A 26,953-nucleotide genomic window follows, 5' to 3' on the forward strand; every position below is an offset into this window, starting at 1 on the left:
CTCCTCCATTCACGCAGACACGACAATCCAAATAGAACGAGCAACCCGTGTCATTGAAAAGCCCCTCTTGGTCCATGACTATAATTTGCTCATGGGAGGGGTGGACTTCAATGACCAGATGTTGGCTCCTTATTTACTTTCCCGCAGGACCAGACGCTGGTATAAGAAGGTGTCTGTATATTTAATTCAATTGGCGATGTACAATAGTTTTGTTCTCTACAGTAAGGCTGGGAGAACAAGATCCTTCTTCAAATTTCAGGAAGAGAGCATCGAGAACCTCCTGTATCCAGGAGGTTCCGTGGCCCCATCCACCAGTGTAGTGAGCTGTCTACACGAGCGACATTTCCCCAGTGTCGTTGCTGGTACCTCAAACCAACCGCCACCCCGAAAAAAATGTTGTGTCTGTAGCAGGAGTGGAATAAGGCGTGACACCCGCTATTTCTGTTCTGACTGCCCTGACCACCCTGCCCTATGCTTAGGGGAGTGTTTCCGGAAGTACCACACACAGGTACACTTAGCATAGGGATTGCATCTCACAGGACAGGCACACAGGGCTATTAGGGCCCTTTCACTCACAGCTGCTGCAAACCTCTCCTTTCACCTGGGACAAAGTGCATAATGTACTTCGCCACATCTCTGGGCGATTTGCGCTTTGCACATTGTCCCATGGGGAAGGAGAGGTTTGTCCTATAAAAGGTAAAAAAATATATTAAAAAATCACAGGTAAGTAAAAAAGTTAATGTTCCAAAAGTTCAAAAAAGTTAATGTTCTGTTTCAAATGTTATAAAGTTAATGTTAATAAATTTATTGCGTTGCGGCCTGTTTTATTTGTTTTTGTTTTGTTTTTTTACCTTCTAGGTGGACCAACCGATAAACCAGCTGCAGCACTGATGTGCATTCTGACAGAAGCATTGCGCTGCTGTCAGATTACACAAAAGTCGGTGTATGCGGCGCTGCAAGACGAGATTTCTCCTCTGCAGTAAAAAAAGGATACGTTTGCAGAGGCATATGAGCTGAGGGGCGGTGTTCATATGCTTTGGCAAGCACTTTGTATATAAAAAAAATCATAAAAAAAAAATCCCGGCAATGATTTATTCATCCACATCGATTTATGTGAATGGATAAATCTGGTTTGCCAGGGCATACGGGCTGAGTGGGTTTGGATGTTGGGCGGAGCTCCTATGTCCTGGCAGACGCCTTTCCCCTCTTTTTTTGGAAGAGATTTTTTCATCCACATTGATCGATGCGAATGAAGAAATCTGTGCCGTTCATTTTTTCTTTCAGCCCAGAGGCTGGACAGAAAAAAAAAAAAATCTCATTACCCGTATGCTCAATATAAGGAGAATAGCAGAAACTCCTAATGCTGGCCATACATGTAATGATTGCGGAGACCCTCAAATGCCAGGGCAGTACAAAAAACCCACAAATGACCCCATTTTGGAAAGAAGACACCCCAAGGTATTCGCTGAGGGGCATATTGAGTCCATGAAAGATTGAACTTTTTGTCCCAAGTTAGCGGAAAGGGAGACTGAGAAAAAAAAAAAATATATATATATATATATATATATATATATATATATATCAATTTCCGCTAACTTGTGACAAAAAATAAAAAGTTCTATGAACTCACTATGCCCATCAGCGAATACCTTAGGGTGTCTACTTTCCAAAATGGGGTCATTTGTGGGGTGTTTCTACTGTCTGGCCATTGTAGAACCTCAGGAAAAATGACAGGTGCTCAGAAAGTCAGAGCTGCTTCAAAATGCGGAAATTCTCATTTTTGTACCATAGTTTGTAAACGCTATAACTTTTGCGCAAACCAATAAATATACACTTATTGCATTTTTTTTAATCAAAGACATGTAGAACAATAAATTTAGAGAAAAATTTATATAGAAATGTAGTTTTATTTGAAAAATTTTACAAGTGAAAATTTTTATTTTTTTGCCAAAAATTCGGTAAATTTCGATTAATAACAAAAAAAGTAAAAATGTCAGCAGCAATGAAATGCCACCAAATGAAAGCTCTATTAGTGAGAAGAAAAGGAGGTAAAATTCATTTGGGTGGTAAGTTGTATGACCGAGCAATAAACCATGAAAGTAGTGTAGTGCAAAAGTGTAAAAAGTGGTCTGGTCATTAAGGGTGTTTAAGCTAGGGGAGCTGAGGTGGTTAACATTATTGTGCACAATATATTGATAATGGGTTTTGTGAATACTATTTCTTTCCTTGTCAGACGTTTTTTTTTTTTTAGGTAGATCCACCGTTTATAACTGAACTTGGTTTACCATTAGTGGGCCCACTGCTGGGGTAAATTATACAGGTTATACTAGGTTATATTTTCTCTGGACTATTATATATTGTGTTCTCATTAATTTATCATTTTACTTTATCTTTTATCCTTTTGCACATGTCCCACTGATATTGCATTGATCCTGTAGGTTGATTATACCATCAGTCATGTGTGTTTTGCCTTTTTGATTAATAAATAATTATTGATTACTATTATTGTGGCTGGTCTATGCCTGGAGCACATTATTTGATATAGGATGGTGAAGACATCCCATAGACTGTCTTCACTGTAGCGTTCAGCAGTGAGGAGAAGCAACGCTCTGCTGAGCACTTCACACTCGTCATGGAGATTAGTGGGGGCCCCAGCCCACCACTGCAACATTAGGGACCCCAATGCCCAGTAAGGCCACTTACCCTGCCCGCCGCCTCTTGGTGACGATTGCACACTACTGCAGAAGCCCCCTCCTCCACATCTTGAAAGTGGCGAGTGCGAATGCTCCGACAGCCCGTCAAAGTATCCAATAATAACACTCCTTTCTGTAAGGAGCTTTGTTATTGGTTGTTTCAGGCAGCAGCAGCACCGCTTACTGCACTGATGAATTGTATTGGTATGCCTTAGACTTTTCCCAGGGCACGACTGTTTTGTAGAGTGCTGTGTGAAAGAGATCAACTGTTTTAGATATCTTAAAGGGGAAATCCAGTCATATTGATCTGACAGGGAACATGAAACCACACTGGAGAGGTCTGTGATCTTGGACTACCACTGAGCAGTGCCAAATGGTCCATTGGTTTGAGACCATAGATTTCAAAACTGTGATTTTCTCACAATTAGCTGTGACAGAAGATGGTATCATGACATAGGGGAGTGCCCAGGTTTACGAGTATAGGGAATAAAGTAGCTTTCCTTTTTAGTTTTGACGTGCAATATAGAAATTAAGGCACCCAGAGAGACATCCTGTGTTCATTCATCTCCATGCAATACTTACGGCTCTTCCGGAGTGTTACACGATAACCTGTTGTTGTACTGCTGACATTTAAATGAAAGCAGAAGTCTTTGTCTAGTTGATTGACATCAAGGAGTACGTCCTCGGAGCCTTGTGGTTCCCAGACACCGCGCAGCCAGCAAATAACGTAAGCGTGCGTATCCTCTGGATGAGTGCAGTTATGCCGAGGTAAAACAAGAACTCTTTCTGTACTCTGGACATGAATCTAGAAATCAAAAGTGGTTAGACATCATTTATTTATGATACTAATATATATGATATATTACACACACACAAAATAATAAGGATCAGCATGGCCAGACTTCCGCCAACTGTGCTTGTGACCACCAAATTACCAACCCAGAGAAACCAAAGACACCAACAGACCACAGAATCCAAACAGGTACGTCCACCATAAAAAATGCCACGTTTCAGCAGTAAAACTACCTTTTTAAGCATATGATCATTACATAGAGTGCACACATAAATATTCTCACCCCAAACATCAGTGGTCATGACCAGGGCTGTGGAGTCGAGAGATAAATGGTCTGACTCCTCCGTTTTTGGTACTTCCGACTCAGACTCCGCTGTATTTAATATGCAAATGTATTTTATACATTCCTTGAAGGAAAGAAAGGCAACATACATGTCATTACCACAGAACTACTGGCTAGGAAGCTGCTGCCTTCTCCTTTGTGTGCTGATCTTCTGCTGAATATAGGGCAGTGGGAGGATCCAGGAAGGGGCATTTATTGTAAAACCTGATTTCCCTAGTAGAATCCCATAGTCATGTTTAAAGATTAAGCTAACAATCTGAGTTTACAAGTTTTTATAGCCTTAGCTGAATGACAGCAGTTTTTCAAATGGTTTACAGCTTCAGTCTTGAACTATTGACTATCCATTCCCTTCAGTTATACAAGTGTCTCTAGTCCTTTTACCTAATCAGTTATCAGCGAGAGGCTAGGTTAACCATGGGCATTGCGTTCCCTGTAACAGCAGAACACAACACAAAGGAAAGTATAAGTATTGCCGCTCCTTAACTGTGCGTTGCATGCCATATAGTGAAGCATATGAAAAGCATGCTTCTTCACGGTCACTTAACGTGTTCGTTTTGCGGTAACGTGACGCACTGCATGCATTGGCCTTTATTCTTACAGTAGAGAAGTACCGTATTTTTTGCAAAAGTGTGTGTGGGGGGGGGGGGGGGGGGGGGGGGATGATGCGACCGTCCGGTGATTAGGCTGAGAGGGAGGAGGGGCTGGGGGCTGGGGGCCGGCATCTGTTTCTGTAATGGCAGAGGGGCCCGGTGCAGTCACTGTATTCTACTACACCGGGCCCCGCTCACTGTAGTATACGGTAATCATATTTAACTTGTGGGTATTGTTAAAGTATTCCAATCATCTTAAATCTAGCGCTGTACTACTTACTACTAACTTCTTGGCAGTCAGGAGGCCGGGTGGGTGCTCTTAGCGTAGCTCACTAAGTCACGCGCCTGCTCCGCCCACTTTATGAATGAAGCAGGCACCGGGCCCCGCTGCCATTACAGAAACAGATGCCGGCCGCCATTCACTACACAGGGACACTGTTATGGGGGGGGGGGGGGGGAATCTGTGGATGACACTTAAGATAAGATGCTATATATGTGTCATCCACAGTGCCACCCACAGATGCCCCCCTAACAGTGCCACCCACAGATGCCCCCATAACAGTGCCACCCACAGATGCCCCCATAACAGTGCCACCCACAGACCACCATTAGTTCAAAACCCACCAAAAGCACACCTTTTGGTTCAACATTTCTTTTTCTTATTTTCCTCCTCAAAAACCTAGGTGTGTCTTATGGGCAGGTGCGTCTTATAGGGCGAAGAATACAGTAATTAATTATAACTTTTTGTGAATTGGGACATTTAAACTTGCTTTTTTTAAAATTTATTCCAATTTAAATCTAGGAGTCGGAGTTGGTTCATTTCTTGCCGACTCCAGGTACCCAAAATTGCCTCCGACTCCACAGCCCTGGTCATGACACACATAATAAGCTGCCATATTAGCCAATGTATGCAAATCTAACGCCATTATTATACATTCTCAGGGCAAATAACATCATAATATAAATAGCAATCATATGTGAAAAGGCACACATACCGGATCGCACCATCTGATCTTCTGGAAGAAGAATAAAGCCTTAAACACACCCAATGCCCCTATATAGTGGAATTACATCACTTGCTGTCGCCCAGCAGGCATGATGATGCCTGGTCCTATCAATCAATGTGCAGAGGGCACCGAGGTTGCAGAGAGAGCAGTCTCTAGGTGTAAAGGTAACGCCCCCGTTGCTCCTAGAAGCTCATTTGCATATATTAAAGCATCAGTTTTCTCAGCAATGCCAGCACATATCAACATGGGACCAACACAGATGCCTTCAGCTGCCAAGTGCACATGTAACAGGTCAGTGTTATAGGAAGGATCACGATGTCATCTGAATTTAAGGTTAAAGAAGGTACCGTATTTTCTTTGTTCTTATATACCGTAAGTAGAGACAAAAACACTGTATGGAGGTGCAGCAGAATGTCTGCAGTATATTGTTGAAGTTGAGTTTATATAGGCAATCTTGAGGCATATTGAAACTGGTTTGAACTAGTTTTAACAACATATTCAGTTTGAAAGGCATTTGGAAAATGTTACCGATGTTAAAGATAATTTATCAAAAAGTGCCTGAGGACAAGACTTGTTCCAACTGTCCACTGTTATTCTTATCTCAAGTTTCAAGGCGGCAATGATCTATGTGTCCATGGCCTCTGACCTCTTTATTGCATAGACAATACCCCTTCACATAAGGGTGAAACTTCATAAAATTAATTTCTACTGTAAAAAGAACATTTCCTGAACTCTGGTTCGGTTTCAAGTGGTACAGCCTTGAGATTCTCTAGAAGTAGGCTCCATGTTTTTACTGTGTTCTGTCAAGCAGCTCAACTGACGGCCCCTTATCTCTGACCTTATAAACACTCATTATAGCTCAATTCATATCTTACTGATAATAATGTGGTTTAAAGCACAAAGTGAGATTCACACAGCTCGACCTTTAACCCTTTGACACAATAAATATTATTAACACTGAAAAAAATATTTTTACCTCAAAATGAGTACAATGCAATCATAAAAAATTGCCCCTGAAGGTGTACATACCGTTTACGTTTTCTTGTTTCTGTTTAATGCAATCACTTTAATGGCACTGTGTATTCCTGTTTGGGATGCAGTTCAATGGTGTCCCAATTACGGCAGCAACCTTTTGGTTTTGGCCTTAGCACAACCCCCTGGCTATTTCCCTGCCAGTCATTGCCCGGCAGAAATCTCTATTCTCATTAGTAGGTAAAAGATGGATGTTATAGAGAAGGTAAATAATCTTTGCCCATAAAACTATAGATCAATCTGCTCAGCCCCTCCTCCACTGAGTTTTCAGAAAGAGTACACAAAGACTACCACCAAGGAAAAGTGAAGAAATTGAGAAGGTAGAGGAGGACTGCTCTCTTCATAAGGGCTCATGCACACGAACGTATTGTCTTTTTGTGTCCGTTCCGTTTTTGTGCGGACCGTATGCGGAACCATTCACTTCAACGGGTCCGCAAAAAAACGGAAGTTACTCCGTGTGCATTCCATATGTCCGTTCCGCAAAAAAATAGAACATGTCCTATTATTGTCCGCATTACGGACAAGGATAGTACTGTTCTATGAAGGGCCAGCTGTTCCGTTCCGCAAAATACGGAATGCACACATGTCATCCGTATTTTTGCGGACTGCAAAATACATACGGTCGTGTGCATGAACCTCCGGCACTCCAGCTGTTGTGAAACTATGACTCTAGCATGCTCCATTTACTTCTATGGAAGCTCTGAGAACAGTTAAGCAATTGTGAATGCTGGGAGTCAGAGTTTCACCACAGCTGGAGTGGCGGAGGTTGCTGATACCTGCTGTTTGTACATCTCATGCAGGACAGCACCAGATAAAGCATGCCTTATTCTCCTTTTTCACCTTCTCTCAGACTTATTTTTTAAAGGTGGACGGACGCCAGTAGGAATTCCCTCTCTTTTGTATGTCTATTCCTAGATTTTATTTAACAAAAACCTGGAAGACTGGATCTGCCTATAAAGATGAGATCACAATCTGAACTCTGCCACTATGTACAGTACAATTTTAGTGAATGGGATTAGAAAGTTAGTGTGTCACCCCCATACCGCCGTGTAGGCTAGGTGCCACAAAACAGTCCTCTAATCCTAAGAAATACATCTATTTTGATGCACGGTGCATCATCTCTACCAGCTCTGAAATCTCAGGAGGCACTTGCTGGGGTTACTGGCAGAGCAGTTGTGCAGACCTGCTCATTATTTGCAGAAAAATAAAAAGAAGCATTTCTCAGGGTTAGAGGATTTTCACCAGGTATACTGTACGTACTTTGAAACAGATTTTGGAGATGCCCCATTTGCAGATGTTGACAGCACAGAGTCGAATCATTACTTTGCGTTATGCCCTTTACCTGCAGAGCTGACCACATCACATCTAGACTCCATTGTGGTTTATAGCAGAAGCAGTGATTCTCGGTTTCATTAATGACCTGCCCTTCATTTAAAAAAGTGCATCCAACATCTAGAACGCAAAGAGAAAAATCCATGAGTATACTGTCCCACAATGAGTAATATATGTAGTGATCTAGAACGCAAAAAGAAAAATCCATGAGTATACTGTCCCATAATGTGTAATATATGCAGTGATCTAGAACGCAAAGAGAAAAATCCATGAGTATACTGTCCCACAATGTGTAATATATGTAGTGATCTAGAACGCAAAAAGAAAGTAAGAATTAGTCTTAACGGTAATGATATTTCCAGGAGTCCGACATGACAGCACTACATGGAGGTTGTCTCCCCCGCCCACTATTGGGACAGGAAACAGAGAGGTTAAAAGCTCCCCCCCCACCCACCTTCACCAGTGTCTTCTAGATTATCACACAATAATGGGTATCGTAATACAAAAGAAAAAATACTCTAAACATTAGGGAGGGAACTACCAGTGCTGTCATGTCGGACTCCTGGAAATATCATTACCGGTAAGACTAATTCTTACTTTCCAGGACGTCCTCCATGACAGCACTACATGGAGTAGGAATACCAAATTAATCCAAAACTAGGGAGGGACCGCAGCCTGAAGAACTTTACGTCCAAATGACTGGTCATTATTCCCGGACACATTTAATCTGTAATGCTTACAAAAGGCCTGGGAACTTGCCCAGGTGGCTGCCTTACATATCTGGTCAATAGAAGCATTTGCATGTTCGGCCCATGAAGCCGAGACTGCTCTGGTTGAATGAGCCCTAACGTCTTGAGGACAGGGAAGTCCCTGGCCCTTATAGGCCTCTTTAATGACCATTTTAATCTATCCTGCTAATGTCGCTTTAGAAGCCTTCTTGCCCTTGTTGCGGCCTGAAAACTGAATAAACAGATTTGAGTCCAATCTGAAGGTACTGGTAACTTCTAGGTAGGAAAGGAGAGAACGTCTAACGTCTAGAAGATGGAACTCCTTCTCCCTTTCGGTCTTCGGATCTGTATAGAAGGTTGGTAGTACTATTTCCTGATTACGGTGAAAGGAACAAACCACCTTAGGTATAAAGGATGGGTCTAACCTTAGTATGACTCTATCCTCGCAAATTGTAAGGTATGGCTCACGGATAGTAAGGGCTTGGATTTCTCTTAGTCTACGAGCTGATGTGATAGCTTCTAGAAACATCATTTTTAAGGTTAAGTTTCTTAAGCTCCTTTCATGTAAGGGTTCAAAGGGTGGTTTTGTTAGGGCATTAAGAACTAGCGACAGATCCCAAGGTGGGACCGGGGAACTTAGTGTTGGTCTAATCCGAATGGTTGCCTTTAAAAACCTGTTTACCCATCGATTTTCTGAAAGGGAGTAATTTAAAAACCAACTTAAGGCTGCAGTCTGAACCTTAAGGGTACTGGGTTTAAGGCCCATGTTGAACCCTTCCTGGAGGAAAAACTGGAATTAGTCTTACCGGTAATTCTGTTTCCATGAGATCACCACGACGGCATACAAGGAGATTGACCCCTGACCTCTGTAGGGGCAGGAACAGAGAAAGGTTAAATACCCCCCTCCCACCACCAACACCAGTGTTTCCAAAATCACACAGAGTAACCCGGTGGTGAAAAAACAACAGACAATGGAGAAGGTATTACTTCATACCTTCTGGAGATCCTCCAAAAGTTAAAAAATTTTAGAAATATATGTAGGGAGGGAATAACGTGCCGTCGTGATGATCTCATGGAAACAGAATTACCGGTAAGACTAATTCAGTTTTTTCCATAGCATCATCACGACGGCATACAAGGAGATATACAAAATATATCAGTTAAGGGGGGGAGCTATGGCCTGGAGGACTTTCCGTCCAAAGGATGGATCAGAGGATCTGGAAAGATCCAAGTGGTAGTGTTTTATAAATGTATGGATGCTGGACCAAGTGGCAGCTTGACATATTTCTTCCAGGGAGGTGCCAGCTCGCTCTGCCTGAGAGGAAGACATGGCACTAGTGGAATGGGCCCTAAGTTTGACTGGACATGGAAGATTTTGAATATGGTAACACAGGCAAATGGTTTCCTTGATTCATCTTGTTATAGAAGACCGGGAGGCCTTCTGGCCCTTGTACTTTCCTGCAAAGAGTACTAGTAAGTTGTCAGATTTTCTGAACTTTTCGATAGCAGATATATAGTTTAGAACTGCCCGTCTAACGTCCAGAGTGTGGAAGGAATACTCTCTGTCATTAGAGGGGTGTTGACAAAAGGAAGGCAGGGTAAAATCCTGGCTCCAAAGAAAGCTGGATACGATTTTAGGGAGAAAGCCTGGGTCGAGTCGGAGAATGATCCTATCATCCAGAACACGAAGGTAAGGTTCCCTAACTGACAGAGCCTGTAACTCGCCTAATCTGCTGGCTGAGGTTATTGCAACTAGTAAGGCGGTTTTTAGGGACAATAATTTTATTGGACAATCGGCAATGGGTTCAAATGGTGGTAGAGTGAGACCCGTAAGGACAGTATTTAAATCCCAGGAGGAGACACGGGAAGTGATTGTTGGACGAAGTCTGGTAGTTGCACTAATGAACCTTCTGACCCAACGATGACTAGCTATATCTTGGTCGAAAAAACAACTTAGGACTGAGATTTGGACCTTCAGGGTAGAGGGTCCAAGCCCTAGGTCGAAACCCTGTTGTAGGAAATCCTGGATTCTTTGAATGTTGGGTCTATGCAGGGACAGAAGCCACTCCAGGGACAGAAGCGCTTCCAGATTTTAGAGTAGATTGCGGATGTTACCTTTTTCCTGGAGGCTCTCCAGGTAGTTATAACATTATCTGATAAGACCTGTCGTTTTAGAGTCTGGGTCTCAGGATCCATGCTGCTAGTTTCAGAAGCTGTGGGTTTGGGTGTAGAACCGGACCTTGATGGAATAGATCCCCTCGTATAGGAAGGGGCCAGGGATCCTGGAAGGAGCATCTCTGGAGAGATGCGAACCAGCTCCTCTTCAGCAATAGGGGAACGATCACGATTACTGTGTCCTTGTCCTGGTGAATTTTCGGAATTAAAGGAAGCGGAGGGAAAGCATAGCATAGCTTCCAATGCCAACGGATGGTGAAGGCGTCCAAGGCGTGAGGTCTGTCCCTATGGTTTAAGGAACAGAATGTCTCCACCTTTAAGTTTACCCTGGTGGAAAATAGACAAGTGGGGGATGCCCGATGTGGACCTACCACCAACCTGAATGTCTCTGAGCTTAAGGACCCTTCTGTATGATCGATTCTGCGGCGGCTGAGGAAATCCACTTCCAGGTTCAGCGTTCCCTTCAGATGAATTGCAGAGATGGAGGCCACTTTCCGCCCTGTCCATGAAAATTTTTCCGTTGTCAGTGTTTGAAGAATTGCTGATCGCGTTCCCCCTTGATGGGAGAGGTAAGCGATGATCAGGAGAAAGGCGTCTAAGTAGGGTTCCACCATAAGCCCCCTTCCCCTGACGAAAGCAACTATCTCTACCACCCTTTGATAAAGAGCCTCGGGGCCGATGAGATCCCGAAGGGGAGGGCTTTGAACTGAAAATGATGATGAATTTCCAGTAAAGAATAAATTTGTTTAAAGGTTTTAGGTTTATGAATGTTCGAAATGTGCCTTCTTTTTTCCTGACTAGGAATAATGTTGAATAGTATCCCCGGCCCCCTGGGGAGATTACATTCGTCAGAATTTGGACTCCCTGTCAAAGGTTGGGTTGAAAACATGTTAGCGAAAATTTGTTTGGGGGGTTTTGAAGACCACTCTATTTGATGACCTGTTCCGATTATTCCGGAGACCCAGGAATTTTGGGAAATAGATTCCCACTCCGCCAGGAAACTTAACAGTCTTCCCCCCCTACTCCGGCATCATTGCTTGTCGGATAGTTTCTGGTGGGAAGAGGATTGACCTTTCCCTCTTCCCCCTTTTTGGTAACTCCAGCACCCCGACTTCCCTTTCCCCTGAAGCTTTTCTCTTGACCGGGGGAAGAGCGAAAGGGAAATCGGCGCCTAAAGGGACGACCCTCCGGAAACCCCTTTTTTCTTAGCGTCTTTTTCTAAAATTTTGTCCAAGACTGGACCGAAAACATACTCCCCGGAAAGGGTATTGAGCAAAGTTTTAATTTTGAAGTCTTGTTCCTGGATCAGCACTTCATCCAAAGTGCCTGTCTGGCCGAGTTGGAAAGCGCCTCATCTCTGGCGGAGAATCGAGCCAACTCAGCCGAGGTGTCCGCCAGGAAGGCAGTAGCAGATTTTAAGAGGAAGGGAGTTGAGGATTTCTTCTCTAGACGTTTTATTCTTCATATGATCCTCTAATTTTCCCAGCCAAAGAAACATGGATCTAGCGACGGAAGTAGCCGCAATGTTAGTCTTAATATTAAACATAGCAGCCTCCCAAGATTTCCTGAGCAGGCTGTCGGCTTTATGATCCATGAAATCCTTGAGCTGGTAGGCATCCCAAATGGGAGGGATGTCTTTTTGTTCACCTTAGCAACTTAAACATCTATTTTAGGAATCTCATTGAAGATCTTGGATTCCTCGAGATCAAATAGTAACCTGTTCTTAAAAGGAAGAGACTCCCTTATGGGAAACGCACATGTTTTTTTTTTTTTTTTTTAAACTCTTAACCCTCCAAACATTTCTTCCTGTATGGAGTGGATGCATTGTACTTCCTCCACACCCATTGTGGATCTGACCGCTCTGAGGTCGGACATATTCCATAGAGAAATAGAATCTGCGGCCACTGTCCACAGAGTCCGAATCAGAGACTCTTTCCCTCTCTTCCCATGACTTGGCCCAATGGACACTCTCGTCCGCTATGGCCTCAGAATCAGAAGAGGAAGGTGACCCAGCACGCTTCCTCTGGGGTTGTGGTAAATCAGAGGGATTAGCGGATAGGCGGGCCCGAGATCGAATTTCAACTTGTATCATAGATTTAAGTTCCTTTCAGAGAGGGTGCTTCGTCACGTACAATGTTTGATATACAATTTTTGCAAAACTTCTTGGGATAATTGTTTAGAAGATAGCCATTACAGGAGATACAACTGAGGGAACTCTTGACCTTTTTTTTTCTTTTTCTTTTTTTTGAGTCTCCATGGACACCTGAAAGGAGGAGAAGGTTGCTATAAAGGGACGGTCAGAGGAAAGGGAGGGAAGGAGGATCCAAAGAGATGTATACTGGAGCCAGAGGCCTGAGGAATCCCCCAAATGTAACCTCTGCACACAAAGTGGGCCTCTCAAGAGATAGAGAGGAGACCCAAACATTATCTCCAGAGATAAGCAGTAAGCTTTATACGGGAGGAACAATATCCTCTCCCTCCCCCCTTTATTGCCGCAGAAGAGGGGGACCAGCAGACTCCCTGACCATGCAAAAACACCACCTGAGGGGACTCACGGATGGCAGCAGCGGTGGTGCGGACTCCTAGGAGAGCGTGCGTCCGTCCCAGACATCGCGGCCTTTCCCCCTCAGTTCCCCCAGCCGGAAAGGCAGGTGAGGGGCCCCAGATTTTCTCAGGCCAGGAGCATCCATTGGATATCGGGGTCTCAGCTTCGAGCGGGGCACCGTATGCCGCCTACGTCACTCCGGAGCGCCGGACATGACGTCATCACCTATGCGCCACAGGCGCAGGGCACGCAACCCTGCTGAAGCCTCGGTAGGCCAGGAGGGAGCCGTCGCCCTGGGAGCAGGCCCCAGATATGACCGGAGCAAGTATTCCCATAACACCCCTGCCCAGCGTTAGTACTGAGACCGCGGGAGGGCAGGGGGACGCCATGGCAGGATGCCAGCGATTTTGTCAGGTAAATAAATAAAGAAACCATTGTAGTTCCTAGCTTCATCTCCCTGCATACAGGGAGAACTTTCTCTGCCCTGTCCTCTGTATGGACAGGAAACACTGGTGTTGGTGGTGGGAGGGGGGTATTTAACCATTCTCTGTTCCTGCCCCTACAGAGGTCAGGGGTCAATCTTCTTGTATGCCGTCGTGATGATGCTATTGAAATCAAGAATATCTCCCAGACTCGGGAGTAGAGGGTTCTTCTCTCTCAGTGTTATCCAGGAGCAGAATTTTTTCCCGATTTTATTATGAATTGCAGATGTCACCTGTTTATGGCCTCTCTGAATGGTGGATATTACTCCGTCTGAGAATCCCTGTAATTTTAACAAGTCCCTTTCAGAAGCCACGCTGTTAATCTCAGCTTGGTTACTTCCGGATTCCAGATTGTAGGGATCGACCGATATTGATTTTTTAGGGCCGATACCGATAATTTGTCAACTTTCAGGCCGATAGCCGATAATTTATACCGATATTCTGGGTATTTTTATTTTTGAGGAAAAAAAAAAAAATTCCTACACAAATCTGCTGAAAATTAATGTTTATTGTTAACGTGTATTTTATTTTTTTTGTAAATCTTTTTCATTTATACTTAATATTTTGGTGTTTTTTTTTTTATAAAACTTTTAGCCCCTTTAGGGACTAGAACCCTTGTCCCATTCACCCTGATAGATCTCTATCAGGGTGAATAGGAGCTCACACTGTCCCTGCTGCTCTGTGCTTTGTGCACACAGCAGCAGGGAGCTTAGCATGGCAGCCAGGGCTTCAATAGCATCCTGGCTGCCATGGTAACCGATCGGAGCCCCAGGATTACACTGCTGGGGCTCCGATCTGAGGAGCAGGGGAGAGGGGATCCTGTGGCCACTGCCACCAATGAGTAATACTGGGTGGGGGGGGGGGGGCGCACTGCGCCACCAATGTTTTTACTATTGGGATGGGGGTGGGGGGCGCACTGCGCCACCAATGATTAATACTAGGGGGCTTGAGGGGGGGGGGGGCGCACTGCGCCACCAATGAAGATACCTCTCTTTCACATACAGGAGGCGGGAGCTGGCTGCAGAGTCACATAGCCGGCTCCCGACCTCTATGAGCGGTAGCTGCGATCCGCGGCACCTAAGGGGTTAACTACCGCGGACCGCAGCTGCCGTTCATAGAGGTCGGGAGCCGGCTATGTGATTCTGCAGCCAGCTCCCAGCTCCCGCCTCCTGTATATGAATTAATGAAAGACTCATCTTCATTAGTGGCGCAGCGGCCACAGCCCCTCCCCTCCTCTTGTCTCCTCTCCTGCCATTGGCGGCAGCACAGGGGGAGGAGACACTGCTTCCTTCTCCCCTGTGCTGCGGAGGGAACACAGAGAGCGCTGTCAGCAGCGCGTTCTGTGTTCCCAATACGTTATCGGAATATCGGCAAAATAGATGCCGATAACGTTCAAAATCCTCAATATCGGCCGATAATATCGGCCAAACCGATAATCGGTCGATCCCTACCAGATTGGACCCTGATGCAACAGGTCTGGCCTGAGAGGGATCGGTTTCTCCTGACTTAGCGAGGACAGAACCGGGAACCAGGCTTGTTTTGGCCAAAAGGGAGCTATGAAGATCACTCTGGATGATTCCCTGCTGATCTTCCTCAGAGCTATTGAAATCAGAGGGAAAGGAGGAAACGCATAGGCTAGCTTCATGTCCCAGGACTGGGATAAGGAGTCTACTGCTGTGGGATGATCGGCTGGGTTTCGGGAGAAGAAGGAGGCTGTTTGTGCATTCTCCCTTGATGCAAAGAGATCTATCTCTGGGTACCCCCAAGTTGATGTCAGCTCTAGAAACACCTGTCTGTTTAGAGTCCATTCGTTTGGATCTATAAAATGTCTGCTGCGGAAATCTGCCGACTGGTTTCTTGAACCCTGTAGGTGTACTGCTGAGATTGACAGAACATTCTCCTCTGCCCAGGAGAAGATCTTGTTTGTCAGATTCTGAAGGAGAGGATATTTTGTTCCCCCTTGATGTTTGAGGAAGGAGACCGCTGTCATATTGTCTGATAGGATTCTTATATTCTGTCCGCTCAGAAGATCTTGACTTTGAGTGTCTCCCACACGGCCTGAAGCTCTCTGAAATTTGAAGATCTGTTTTTTATGGTCAGGTTCCCTGGAAGTAGTAGATTCCAACCTTTGCACCCCATCCTTGTTGGCTGGCATCTGTTGTCACTACAGTGTATGGGCTTAGATTCCAGGAGACTCCTTTTGATAGGTTGCTTAGAATTTGCCACCAATCCAGAAATCTCCGCACAGTCTCTTTTATAGGGATTTTCCGGTCTATGGAACGATGGTCTCCATCCCAGACCGCTAGAATCATTTTCTGTAGGACTCGTGAGATGTTGACTCCACGGCACCATGAATATACAAGATGTCATTAGGCCCAGAATGCTCATGGCCTCTCTGATGGTGCACACAGATTTCTTCTGAAACGCTTTCAACTTTTTGACAAGGTTTTGTTGTTTCTGAACTGGAAGAAAAGACCTCTGTAGATTCGAATCTAGCATCGTTCCAAGGAAAATCTTTCTGGTTTCTGGTACTAGGTCTGATTTTTCCCAATTTATGATCCAGCCTAGGTCCTGTAGGAGGGAAATTGTCGTCTGTGTTTGCTCCGTTAGTACTATCGCGGAATCTGCGGTTAGGAGAAGATCGTCTAAATAAGGTACAATCTTTATTCCCTTTAGTCTGAGGAAGGCTACTATCTCTATTACCAGCTTTGTAAATACCCGAGGGGCTGTTGATATCCCAAAGGGCAGGCATTGAAAATGATAATGATTTATTTTCCCCGCTTCTCTTACTGCGAACCTTAGGAATTTTTGGTGGTCTGGATGTATTGGCACATGGCAGTAAGCATCTTTTAAGTCCAAGGTGCACATTACCGCTCCCTGAGAAATGAGGGGTGTCGTTGATCTTACGGATTACATCTTGAAGCGGCAATACTTTATAAAGACGTTTAGGGGTTTTAGGTTGATTATGGTTCTGAATGAACCATCTGGCTTTTTGACCAGGAATAATCGTGAACAGTAGCCCCTGCCTTCCTAATCTACAGGGACGCGGGTCACTGCTCCTAGGTTCCTTAATTTCGCAACGTCTTTTAAGAGGTTTTCTTGTGACATACCTTCTCCGTACCCTGTCAGCACAAATTTTTGTTGCAGAGCTGATATAAATTCTATCTTGTATCCTTCTTGAATAATCTGGAGCACCCATGGGTTTTGAGTTATTTAGCTCCATGCTGGGAGAAAAGATTTTAATCTCCCCCCGACTGGCCTGGCGTCATTGTTTGTCTTGGGAAGCGTTGGGGTTAAGCAGAAATCCTCTGCCCTTACCCCCTTTTGGATAGGACCATCTCCCCGACTTTCCCTTATCTTTATACGTTTGGTTCTTTGGCTGGAATTTTTTACGAAAAAAATGTGTCTTTCTAGTTTTGGTCTCTGGAAACCCTATTTTTTTATCTGAGGCTTTCAAGGATTTTATCCGGGCTAGGCCCAAACACATATGATCCTGAAAATGGAATTGCGCATAATTTATTCTTTGAAGTAAGATCACCAGACCAGTTCTTCAACCACAGAGCTCTCCTTGCGGTGTTCAGAAGGGCCCCACTTTTAGCTGCGAACCTGACTGACTCAGCCGAGGCGTCCGCTGTAAAGGCAGTTGCCATCTTTAGGAGCGGGATAGTCTCCAAAATGTCTTCCCTGGGGGTTCCCATTGACAGATGATTCTCCAGCTGAGATAACCACATTAATAGGGATCTAGCCACTGATGTGGCTGCCACGTTGGTTGAAATTAGTGCCGCAGAAGCCTCCCAAGATTTTCTCAGGAGACCATCAGCCTTGCGGTCCATGTGGTCTTTCAGCTGGGAGCAGTCCTCAAATGGGATCGCTGTTTTTTAAGCTACCCTGGCGACTGGGGCATCTATTTTAGGGATTTCTTCCCATAATTTAGTATCTTCCTTGTCAAAGGATAAGCGACTTTTAAATTCCCTAGGAATAAAAAGCCTCTTCTCTACATCTTCCCACTCATCCAAGATAATTTGCTTTAAACTGGAATTCAAGGGAAAAACCTTTCTCTTCTTCGTTATTAGGCCAGCAAACATTTCCTCCTGAATGGATCTCTTTGTCGGTTCGTCCGAGATATCCATGGTCTGCCTAACAGCAGTCAGGAGGGAATCCATGTCCTCAGTTGAGAAACAGTATTTACGTTTCTCCTTGTGAGATGAGGAAGGCAAGGACTCTTCTTCTACCTCTTCTTCCGAATATTCCACTTCAATAACCTCCGGGTCTGACTAAGACTTCTCTAGGTCTTTTTATCCCGGTGGTTTGTTCAGCCACCTTAGGCGTTATCAGAGAGGAAACTGAAGCTTCAACTTCTTTAATGATGGCCCTAAGGTCTGTTAATAGGGACGACTGTTCCTCTTTCATCATTTTATTAATACAGTCTGCACAAAGCTTTTTTGTATATGAGTCCTGAAGCCTCTTGCTGCAGATGGCACATCTTTTAGGCTTCTTTTTACTCTCCACTTTGAGGGTAGAATCTTTTTCTCCCTAAGAGACATGATGATAGAAAGGCAGGCTATAATCCTTTGCTACACCTATCCTTATACCCCCATTGTAGTGCTGGGTACTCACATGTCCTTGGGCAGGAGGGTCTGGGGACTGCTCTCTCATACTGGATGAATCCATAACTGAGGGACTCCCACTTAGCCCAACCAGAATTTAAATGTGGATGCTCCTCCCATTCATGTTCCGGTCATTCCTAGGAAATCCGGATGGGACGCGAGGCCGGAACGCCAGGCCTTCAGCGTCCCTCGCCGTGGGGATTGATCGCAGGGCGTCGCCATACTGGATCCGGTGTCGGAGGTTACGCGCATGCGCACTCCTTCCCCGGCGTCTCTACATCACTTCCGGCTCAGAGCAGAAGGCCGGAAGGGACAGAAGACGCTCCGACTCCCGCGCAATCTCCCCTGAAGGAAGCATCCTGCAGCCCAGAGCCCCAGCGGGGTTGCGGCTACCGTTCCCCAGCCCCTAGAATCTTCATTCCCAGCAGTGAGCCGCATGACCCACAGGTACTAGAGGGGCTGGGAGGCTAAGGGACCCCAGCTTAAGGGTTTTAGCCCGGCGAAATAAGTAAGAAAAAAAGAAAAAATTTAAAGGTCCAAAGAGAGACCTTCTCTCTGCCCCGTCCATTATTGGGACAGGAAAAAACACTAGTGAAGGTGGGTGGGGGGGGGAGCTTTTAACCTCTGTGTTTCCTGTCCCAATAGTGGGCGGGGGAGACAACCTCCATGTAGTGCTGTCATGGAGGACGTCCTGGAAAAATCCATGAGTATACTGTCCCACAATGTGTAATATACGTAGTGTTCACCCTCTCCAAAAGACCCATTAGAAATCTACTGTCATGAAGTTGGTTTCTTACTCGTCAGTTTATAATTTTGTTTTGTTCAATGAATTTTGAGAAGAACTTATCACCAGTTATAAAAAGCCAGAATTAGACTTACCGGTAATTCAGTTTCCACGAGATCACCACGACGGCTACGAGGAGATCGACCCCTGACCTCTGTAGGGGCAGGAACAGAGAGAGGGTTTAAATCCCCCCTCCCACCACCAACACCAGTGTGTCCAAAATTACAGAGACAAAAATAAGTGGTGAGAACAAAAAAACATAACAAATCATGAGGGTATTACTTCATAACCTCCCAAGGAAACTTAATAAGGGGTAGGGAAAATACGTGTCGTCGTGGTGATCTCGTGGAAACTGAATTACCGGTAAGTCTAATTCCGGCTTTCCACCTCATCACCACGACGGCTACGAGGAGATATAAAAAATTATAGCCTAGGGGAAGGACGACCGCCTGAAGGACCTTACGTCCAAAAGACAGGTCTGAACTGGATAGGTCTAACCTATAGTGCTTAGTGAAGGTGTGAATGCTGGACCAGGTAGCAGCTTTACAGATATCATCAAGGGAAGCTCCTGCCCGCTCGGCTTGGGAGGAGGACATAGCTCGGGTAGAGTGGGCTCTCAGATTTGTGGGGCAAGGAAGGCCTAGAGACTCATAGGAAATGGAATCCCTGATCCACCGAGCTAAGGAGGACCTGGAGGCTTTTAGACCCTTATTCTTACCTGAGAATAGAACAAAAAGGTTATTGGATTTACGGAAATCTTTAGATACCTCGAGATATCGCAGGACTGAGCGTCTCACATCCAGGGAATGGAAGCTAGACTCCCTATCATTAGAGGGATTACTGCAAAAGGAAGGTAATACTATCTCCTGGTTACGGTGGAAATCCGATACTACCTTAGGTAAAAACCCTGGATCTAATTTAAGGACAATTCGATCATCGGTGATACGAAGATAGGGTTCCTGAATTGATAGAGCTTGAATCTCGCCTAACCGTCTTGCGGACGTGATGGCCACCAAAAAAGCTGTTTTTAGAAAAAGATGTTTGGTAGAGCAACTAGCTAAGGGCTCGAACGGGGCGAGGGTCAAGCCTGTGAGCACCGTATTGAGGTCCCAATTGGGGATCCTGGTTTTCAGAGAGGGACGAAGTAGAGAAGCAGCTCTCATAAATCTTCTGATCCAGCGATGATTGGCTAGATCTTGATAAAAAAAACAGGCTAGGGCCGAGACTTGTACCTTCAGGGTGGAAGGCCTGAGACCCAATTCAAGTCCCTGCTGGAGGAAATCTAAGATCTTCTGGAAATTGGGAGGCTCCAGATTTAGGGCAGAACTGCCGCTCCAGGAACAAAACCGCTTCCAGATCTTCAGATATATAGAGAAGGTAACTTTCTTCCTACTGGCTTTTAGGGTAGAAATCACCTGATCAGAAAGCCCTTGGGATTTCAACCTCTGGACTTCAGGATCCAAGCAGATAACTTGAGGAAACTCGAGTTTGGGTGGAGTATCGGCCCTTGATGAAGAAGGTCCCTCCTGGAGGGAAGAGGCCATGGGTCCTCTATCGATAGGTTCTTTAACCACCTCAGCCCCCAGTGCTTAAACACCCTGAAAGACCAGGCCACTTTTTACACTTCTGACCTACACTACTTTCACCGTTTATTGCTCGGTCATGCAACTTACCACCCAAATGAATTTTACCTCCTTTTCTTCTCACTAATAGAGCTTTCATTTGGTGGTATTTCATTGCTGCTGACATTTTTACTTTTTTTGTTATTAATCGAAATTTAACGATTTTTTTGCAAAAAAATGACATTTTTCACTTTCAGTTGTAAAATTTTGCAAAAAAAAACGAGATCCATATAGAAATTTTGCTCTAAATTTATTGTTCTACATGTCTTTGATAAAAAAAAAAATGTTTGGGTAAAAAAAAAAATGGTTTGGGTAAAAGTTATAGCGTTTACAAACTATGGTACAAAAATGTGAATTTCCGCTTTTTGAAGCAGCTCTGACTTTCTGAGCACCTGTCATGTTTCCTGAGGTTCTACAATGGCCAGACAGTACAAACACCCCACAAATGACCCCATTTCGGAAAGTACACACCCTAAGGTATTCGCTGATGGGCATAGTGAGTTCATCGAACTTTTTATTTTTTGTCACAAGTTAGTGGAAAATGATGATTTTTTTTTTTTTTCCATACAAAGTCTCATATTCCACTAACTTGTGACAAAAAATAAAAACTTCCATGAACTCACTATGCCCATCAGCGAATACCTTGGGGTCTCTTCTTTCCAAAATGGGGTCACTTGTGGGGTAGTTATACTGCCCTGGCATTCTAGGGGCCCAAATGTGTGGTAAGGAGTTTGAAATCAAATTCTGTAAAAAATGACCTGTGAAATCCGAAAGGTGCTCTTTGGAATATGGGCCCCTTTGCCCACCTAGGCTGCAAAAAAGTGTCACACATCTGGTATCTCTGTATTCAGGAGAAGTTGAGGAATGTGTTTTGGGGTGTCTTTTTACATATACCCATGCTGGGCGAGATAAATATCTTGGTCAAATGACAACTTTGTATAAAAAAATGGGAAAAGTTGTCTTTTGCCAAGATATTTCTCTCACCCAGCATGGGTATATGTAAAATGACACCCCAAAACACATTCCCCAACTTCTCCTGAGTACGGAGATACCAGATGTGTGACACTTTTTTGCAGCCTAGGTGGGCAAAGGGGCCCATATTCCAAAGAGCACCTTTCGGATTTCACAGGTCATTTTTTACAGAATTTGATTTCAAACTCCTTACCACACATTTGGGCCCCTAGAATGCCAGGGCAGTATAACTACCCCACAAGTGACCCCATTTTGGAAAGAAGAGACCTCAAGGTATTCGCTGATGGGCATAGTGAGTTCATGGAAGTTTTTATTTTTTGTCACAAGTTAGTGGAATATGAGACTTTGTATGAAAAAAAAAAAAAAAAAAAAAAAAAAAAAAAAAAAACAGCATTTTCCACTAACTTGTGACAAAAAATAAAAAATTCTAGGAACTCGCCATGCCCCTCACGGAATACCTTGGGGTGTCTTTCCAAAATGGGGTCACTTGTGGGGTAGTTATACTGCCCTGGCATTTTTTTCACGGGCCCTAATGTGTGGTAAGTAGGTAAATGACCTGTGAAATCCTAAAGGTGCTCTTTGGAATATGGGCCCCTTTGCCCACCTAGGCTGCAAAAAAGTGTCACACGTGGTATCGCCGTATTCAGGAGAAGTTGGGGAATGTGTTTTGGGGTGTCATTTTACATATACCAGGGCACCAGATGGCGACCAAAATGGTCGCCAATGCGACTTAGAACTGCTAAATGGCGACAAGACTTTGTAGTCTTGTCGCCATTTGCGCCTAGACCCTCCGCTCGCTGCTCTGCCTCTTAAAAAAAAAAAAAAAGGCTTTCATCCAGCAGACAGAGACACGCTGCAGCCGTCTGCTGGGTGAAGAACCGCCCCTCAGATTACCCGGCATAGAGGGTGGGCGTGGCTTGTGCTCCCGCTTACAGCAGTCTGGCAAGTTTTGGAGTTGAGTCTGTGCTGTGGCGCTGAGCTGCTGGAAACACTTCAACTAGGGCCGCACAGTCCACGGCTGATAACACGAGGCGAGTCACCCGTATGCAGATTTATTAGTGTGTTTTATAGGACTGGGTCCTTATGGGGTCACAAGGAGAAGGCAGAGATCCGTAAGAACAAGTATAAGCACCGGCTGTGCTGCTTTAACACTCGCTGTCCTGGTCTGCATAGCACTGCAGGGGTCGCATGGCATTTTATTGATTTATGATGCTATGTAACCCTTAGAGGTCTGGAATGTACTGGATAACACTGACCTAATGCGGTCAGTGTTATCCAATACATTCCAGAACTGTAAGGGTTACATAGCATCATAAATCAATATAATGCTCTGCGACCCCGGCAGTGCAGAGCTCCTGCAGACAGACTCCGGTGTGAAACCAATTGACAAGGAGAGATTGCCGCCTATACTACGCACGTTCTAGAAAAGGAGGGCGATATCCGTGCACGGCTCCTTACTGACACGGGGGTGATGGGCAGAGAGCCCTTAATTGCTCCTTTCTGTGCCAAAGACATGTGGTAGAGTTAAAAAGAGGGAAAATGGCACTGAAGCAGCCTATAAGGGGTTAAGCACAGGCTAGTTCAGCTGCCAGAGGAGGTCCCCTAGCTTTCCTACATCTCTGCTTGCTGGCAGTGAATGGAAACCTTTAAGGTTGACATTGACAGACTGAATGTCCAGCCACAGTTACACAGTGAGCAGCACTAGAATATGGGCGATCTTTCCTCAAGAAACAACAGCAAACAAGAGGTTTTCATTCACTGACCGGCAAGCAGAGGGGTTGAGAATAAAGAGTAAAGCTCGTGTAGTATTATATTTTTAGCTGTTATATTTTTTCTTAATGTAAAAAAATAAAAAAAAGCTGCCCTCCCCCCACCCCCACTGTCATGCTGGTCCCGTCAACATGTGATGCCTGCTGATGTGGTCACTGGTTGCAGTGGCGACTCAAGTGATTGGCCTTTTAAGGAGTGCAGTGGGGATAGTTTTTTTGAACCCATTCTGTGTCACATATAGAATAATACTGGTTTGAAACCCCGTAAAAAAAAATATAAAAATTACTCCTTAAAGGGTTTGGATACACAAATTTCTGGACCTCAGACTGGCAGGACCTTTGTTGGTGATCATACTTGCCTGATGCCCAGTGCTGGATCCCGGCTTATTTGCTCCCCAGCCTTTGTTGCTTGTCTTGAGTCCCTTCCTGAAAACCTCCTATTTGACGGTGTTACAGCCAATGACTGACCACTGCTTCCCATGCATTATGTTAAATGGTCATGTGATGCCAGGGGAGCAGATCTCCACCGTGGCCAGAGATTGTCTTGATGCCACTGCAGCCAAACGTTTTCATGGAGAAACCCAAGACAAGCAGCGGAGGCCGGGAAGCGAATGAGCCGGGACCCAGCACCTAGGGATTATCAACGCGAATCTGGCTAGTCTGACAGGTCATGGAAATGAGTGTACAACTCCTTTAACTGCGTGGGCTGTAGCTTAGAGAACCCCATGCTCCTAAGCATCCCAGTTATATTATGTATTTTAAATTTGGCGACTAAAAATTTCATTTGGCTCCTAAATTTTTCAGGTTAGGAGCCAATGGCTCCTTGATATTTTTTTTAGTCTGGAGCCCTGTATACCCTTGCTGGGTGAGAGAAATATCTTGGCAAAAGACAACTTTTCCCATTTTTTTATACAAAGTTGGCATTTGACCAAGATATTTCTCTCACCCAGCATGGGTATATGTAAAATGACACCCCAAAACACATTCCCCAACTTCTCCTGAGTACGGCGATACCACGTGTGTGACACTTTTTTGCAGCCTAGATGCGCAAAGGTGCCCAAATTCCTTTTAGGAGGGCATTTTTAGACATTTGGATACCAGACTTCTTCTCACGCTTTGGGGCCCCTAGAATGCCAGGGCAGTATAAATACCCCACATGTGACCCCATTTTGGAAAGAAGACACCCCAAGGTATTCAATGAGGGGCATGGCGAGTTCATAGAATTTTTTTTTTTTTGGCACAAGTTAGCGGAAATTGATATTTTTAATTTTTTTCTCACAAAGTCTCCCGTTCCGCTAACTTGGGACAAAAATTTCAATCTTTCATGGACTCAATATGCCCCTCACGGAATACCTGGGGGTGTCATCTTTCCGAAATGGGGTCACATGTGGGGTATTTATACTGCCCTGGCATTCTATGGGCCCTAAAGCGTGAGAAGAAGTCTGGAATATAAATGTCTAAAAAATTTTACGCATTTGGATTCCGTGAGGGGTATGGTGAGTTCATGTGAGATTTTATTTTTTGACACAAGTTAGTGGAATATGAGACTTTGTAAGAAAAAAAAAAATAATTCCGCTAACTTGGGCCAAAAAAAATGTCTGAATGGAGCCTTACAGGGGGGTGATCAATGACAGGGGGGGTGATCAATGACAGGGGGGGTGATCAATGACAGGGGGGGTGATCAATGACAGGGGGTTGATCAGGGAGTCTATATGGGGTGATCACCACAGTCTTTGATCACGCCCGTGTAAGGCTTCATTCAGACGTCCGTATGCGTTTTGCGGATCCGATCCATCTATCAGTGCATCCGTAAAAATCATGCGGACATCTGAATGGAGCTTTACAGGGGGGTGATCAGGGAGTCTATATGGGGTGATCACCACAGTCATTGATCATGCCCCTGTAAGGCTTCATTCAGACGTCCGGATGCGTTTTGCGGATCCGATCCATCTATCAGTGCATCCGTAAAAATCATGCGGACATCTGAATGGAGCTTTACAGGGGGGTGATCAGGGAGTCTATATGGGGTGATCACCACAGTCATTGATCATGCCCCTGTAAGGCTTCATTCAGACGTCCGGATGCGTTTTGCGGATCCGATCCATCTATCAGTGGATCCGTAAAAATCATGCGGACGTCTGAATGGAGCTTTACAGGGGGGTAATCAATGACAGGGGGGTAATCAATGACAGGGGGGTAATCAGGGAGTCTATATGGGGTGATAACCACAGTCATTGATCATGCCCCTGTAAGGCTTCATTCAGACGTCCGGATGCGTTTTGCGGATCCGATCCATCTATCAGTGGATCCGTAAAAATCATGCGGACGTCTGAATGGAGCTTTACAGGGGGTTGATCAATGACAGGGGGGTAATCAATGACAGGGGGGTGATCAGGGAGTCTATATGGGGTGATCAGGGGTGATCAGGGGCTAATAAGGGGTTAATAAGTGACGGGGGGGGGGGGGGGTGTAGTGTAGTGTAGTGGTGCTTGGTGCTACTTTACTGAGCTACCTGTGTCCTCTGGTGGTCGATCCAAACAAAGTGGACCACCAGAGGACCAGGTAGCAGGTATATTAGACGCTGTTATCAAAACAGCGTCTAATATACCTGTTAGGGGTTAAAAAAAACACATCTCCAGCCTGCCAGCGAACGATCGCCGCTGGCAGGCTGGAGATCAACTCTCTTACCTTCCGTTCCTGTGAGCGCGCGCGCCTGTGTGCGCGCGTTCACAGGAAGTCTCGCGTCTCGCGAGATGACGCATATATGCGTGACTCTGCGCAGCGCTGCCACCTCCGGAACGCGATCCTGCGTTAGGCGGTCCGGAGGTGGTTAAGGAAGGGAACCAGCTCCTTTTCGGCCAATAGGGAGCTATTAGGATCAGAGTCGGGTTTTCTAGGTTGAGCTTTTGAATTATCCTGGGAAGCAGAGGCAAGGGTGGGAATGCGTAGCAGAGATCCCAGTCCCAAGGAATTGTGAGTGCATCTAGAGTCCAAGGGTTGTCTCGAGGGTTCAATGAACAAAATGTCGGCACCTTTGCGTTCTTCTTGGAGGCAAACAGGTCCACCTGTGGAGTGCCCCACTTTTCCACCAGAGCCTGGAACACGTCCTGATTCAAAGACCGTTCGGTATGGTCTATCAACTGGCGACTGAGATAGTCTGCCTCCACGTTTAGTATCCCTTTCAAATGAATTGCGGAGATGGACCTCACGCGGGACTCTGCCCAGGCGAAGATTTTTCTTGCGATGGACATCAGCTTCTCCGATCTCGTGCCTTCCTGATGAGAAAGGTACGCTACCGTCGTCGTATTGTCGGAAAGTATTTTTATGTGATGACCCACAAGGAGGACTTCTGCCACTTCCAGAGCTTTTCGGACCGCTTCCAGCTCCCTGAAGTTGGAAGATTGGGCGCGGGTTATCGGAATCCAGGATCCCTGAAAGAAGTGATCTCCCACTTTCGCACCCCATCCTTTTTCGCTTGC

General features: G+C 45.2%; 1 protein-coding gene across 1 annotated transcript in view; it reads right to left on the minus strand.

The window, feature by feature from the left end:
• Positions 1 to 26,953, minus strand: part of NEMP2 (nuclear envelope integral membrane protein 2) — a 137,117-nt gene that overhangs the window by 101,207 nt on the left and 8,957 nt on the right. Inside the window, exons 2-3 of the mRNA XM_040441073.1 lie at positions 7,801 to 7,910; positions 3,276 to 3,498 (exon numbers count right to left, since the gene is read on the minus strand). Coding sequence (XP_040297007.1) covers positions 3,276 to 3,498; positions 7,801 to 7,910 — 333 coding nt within the window. The remainder of the gene's footprint in view (positions 1 to 3,275; positions 3,499 to 7,800; positions 7,911 to 26,953) is intronic.

This window comes from Bufo bufo, chromosome 7, assembly GCF_905171765.1.
Source record: "Bufo bufo chromosome 7, aBufBuf1.1, whole genome shotgun sequence".
In the NCBI taxonomy this organism is placed as follows: Eukaryota; Metazoa; Chordata; class Amphibia; order Anura; family Bufonidae; genus Bufo; species Bufo bufo.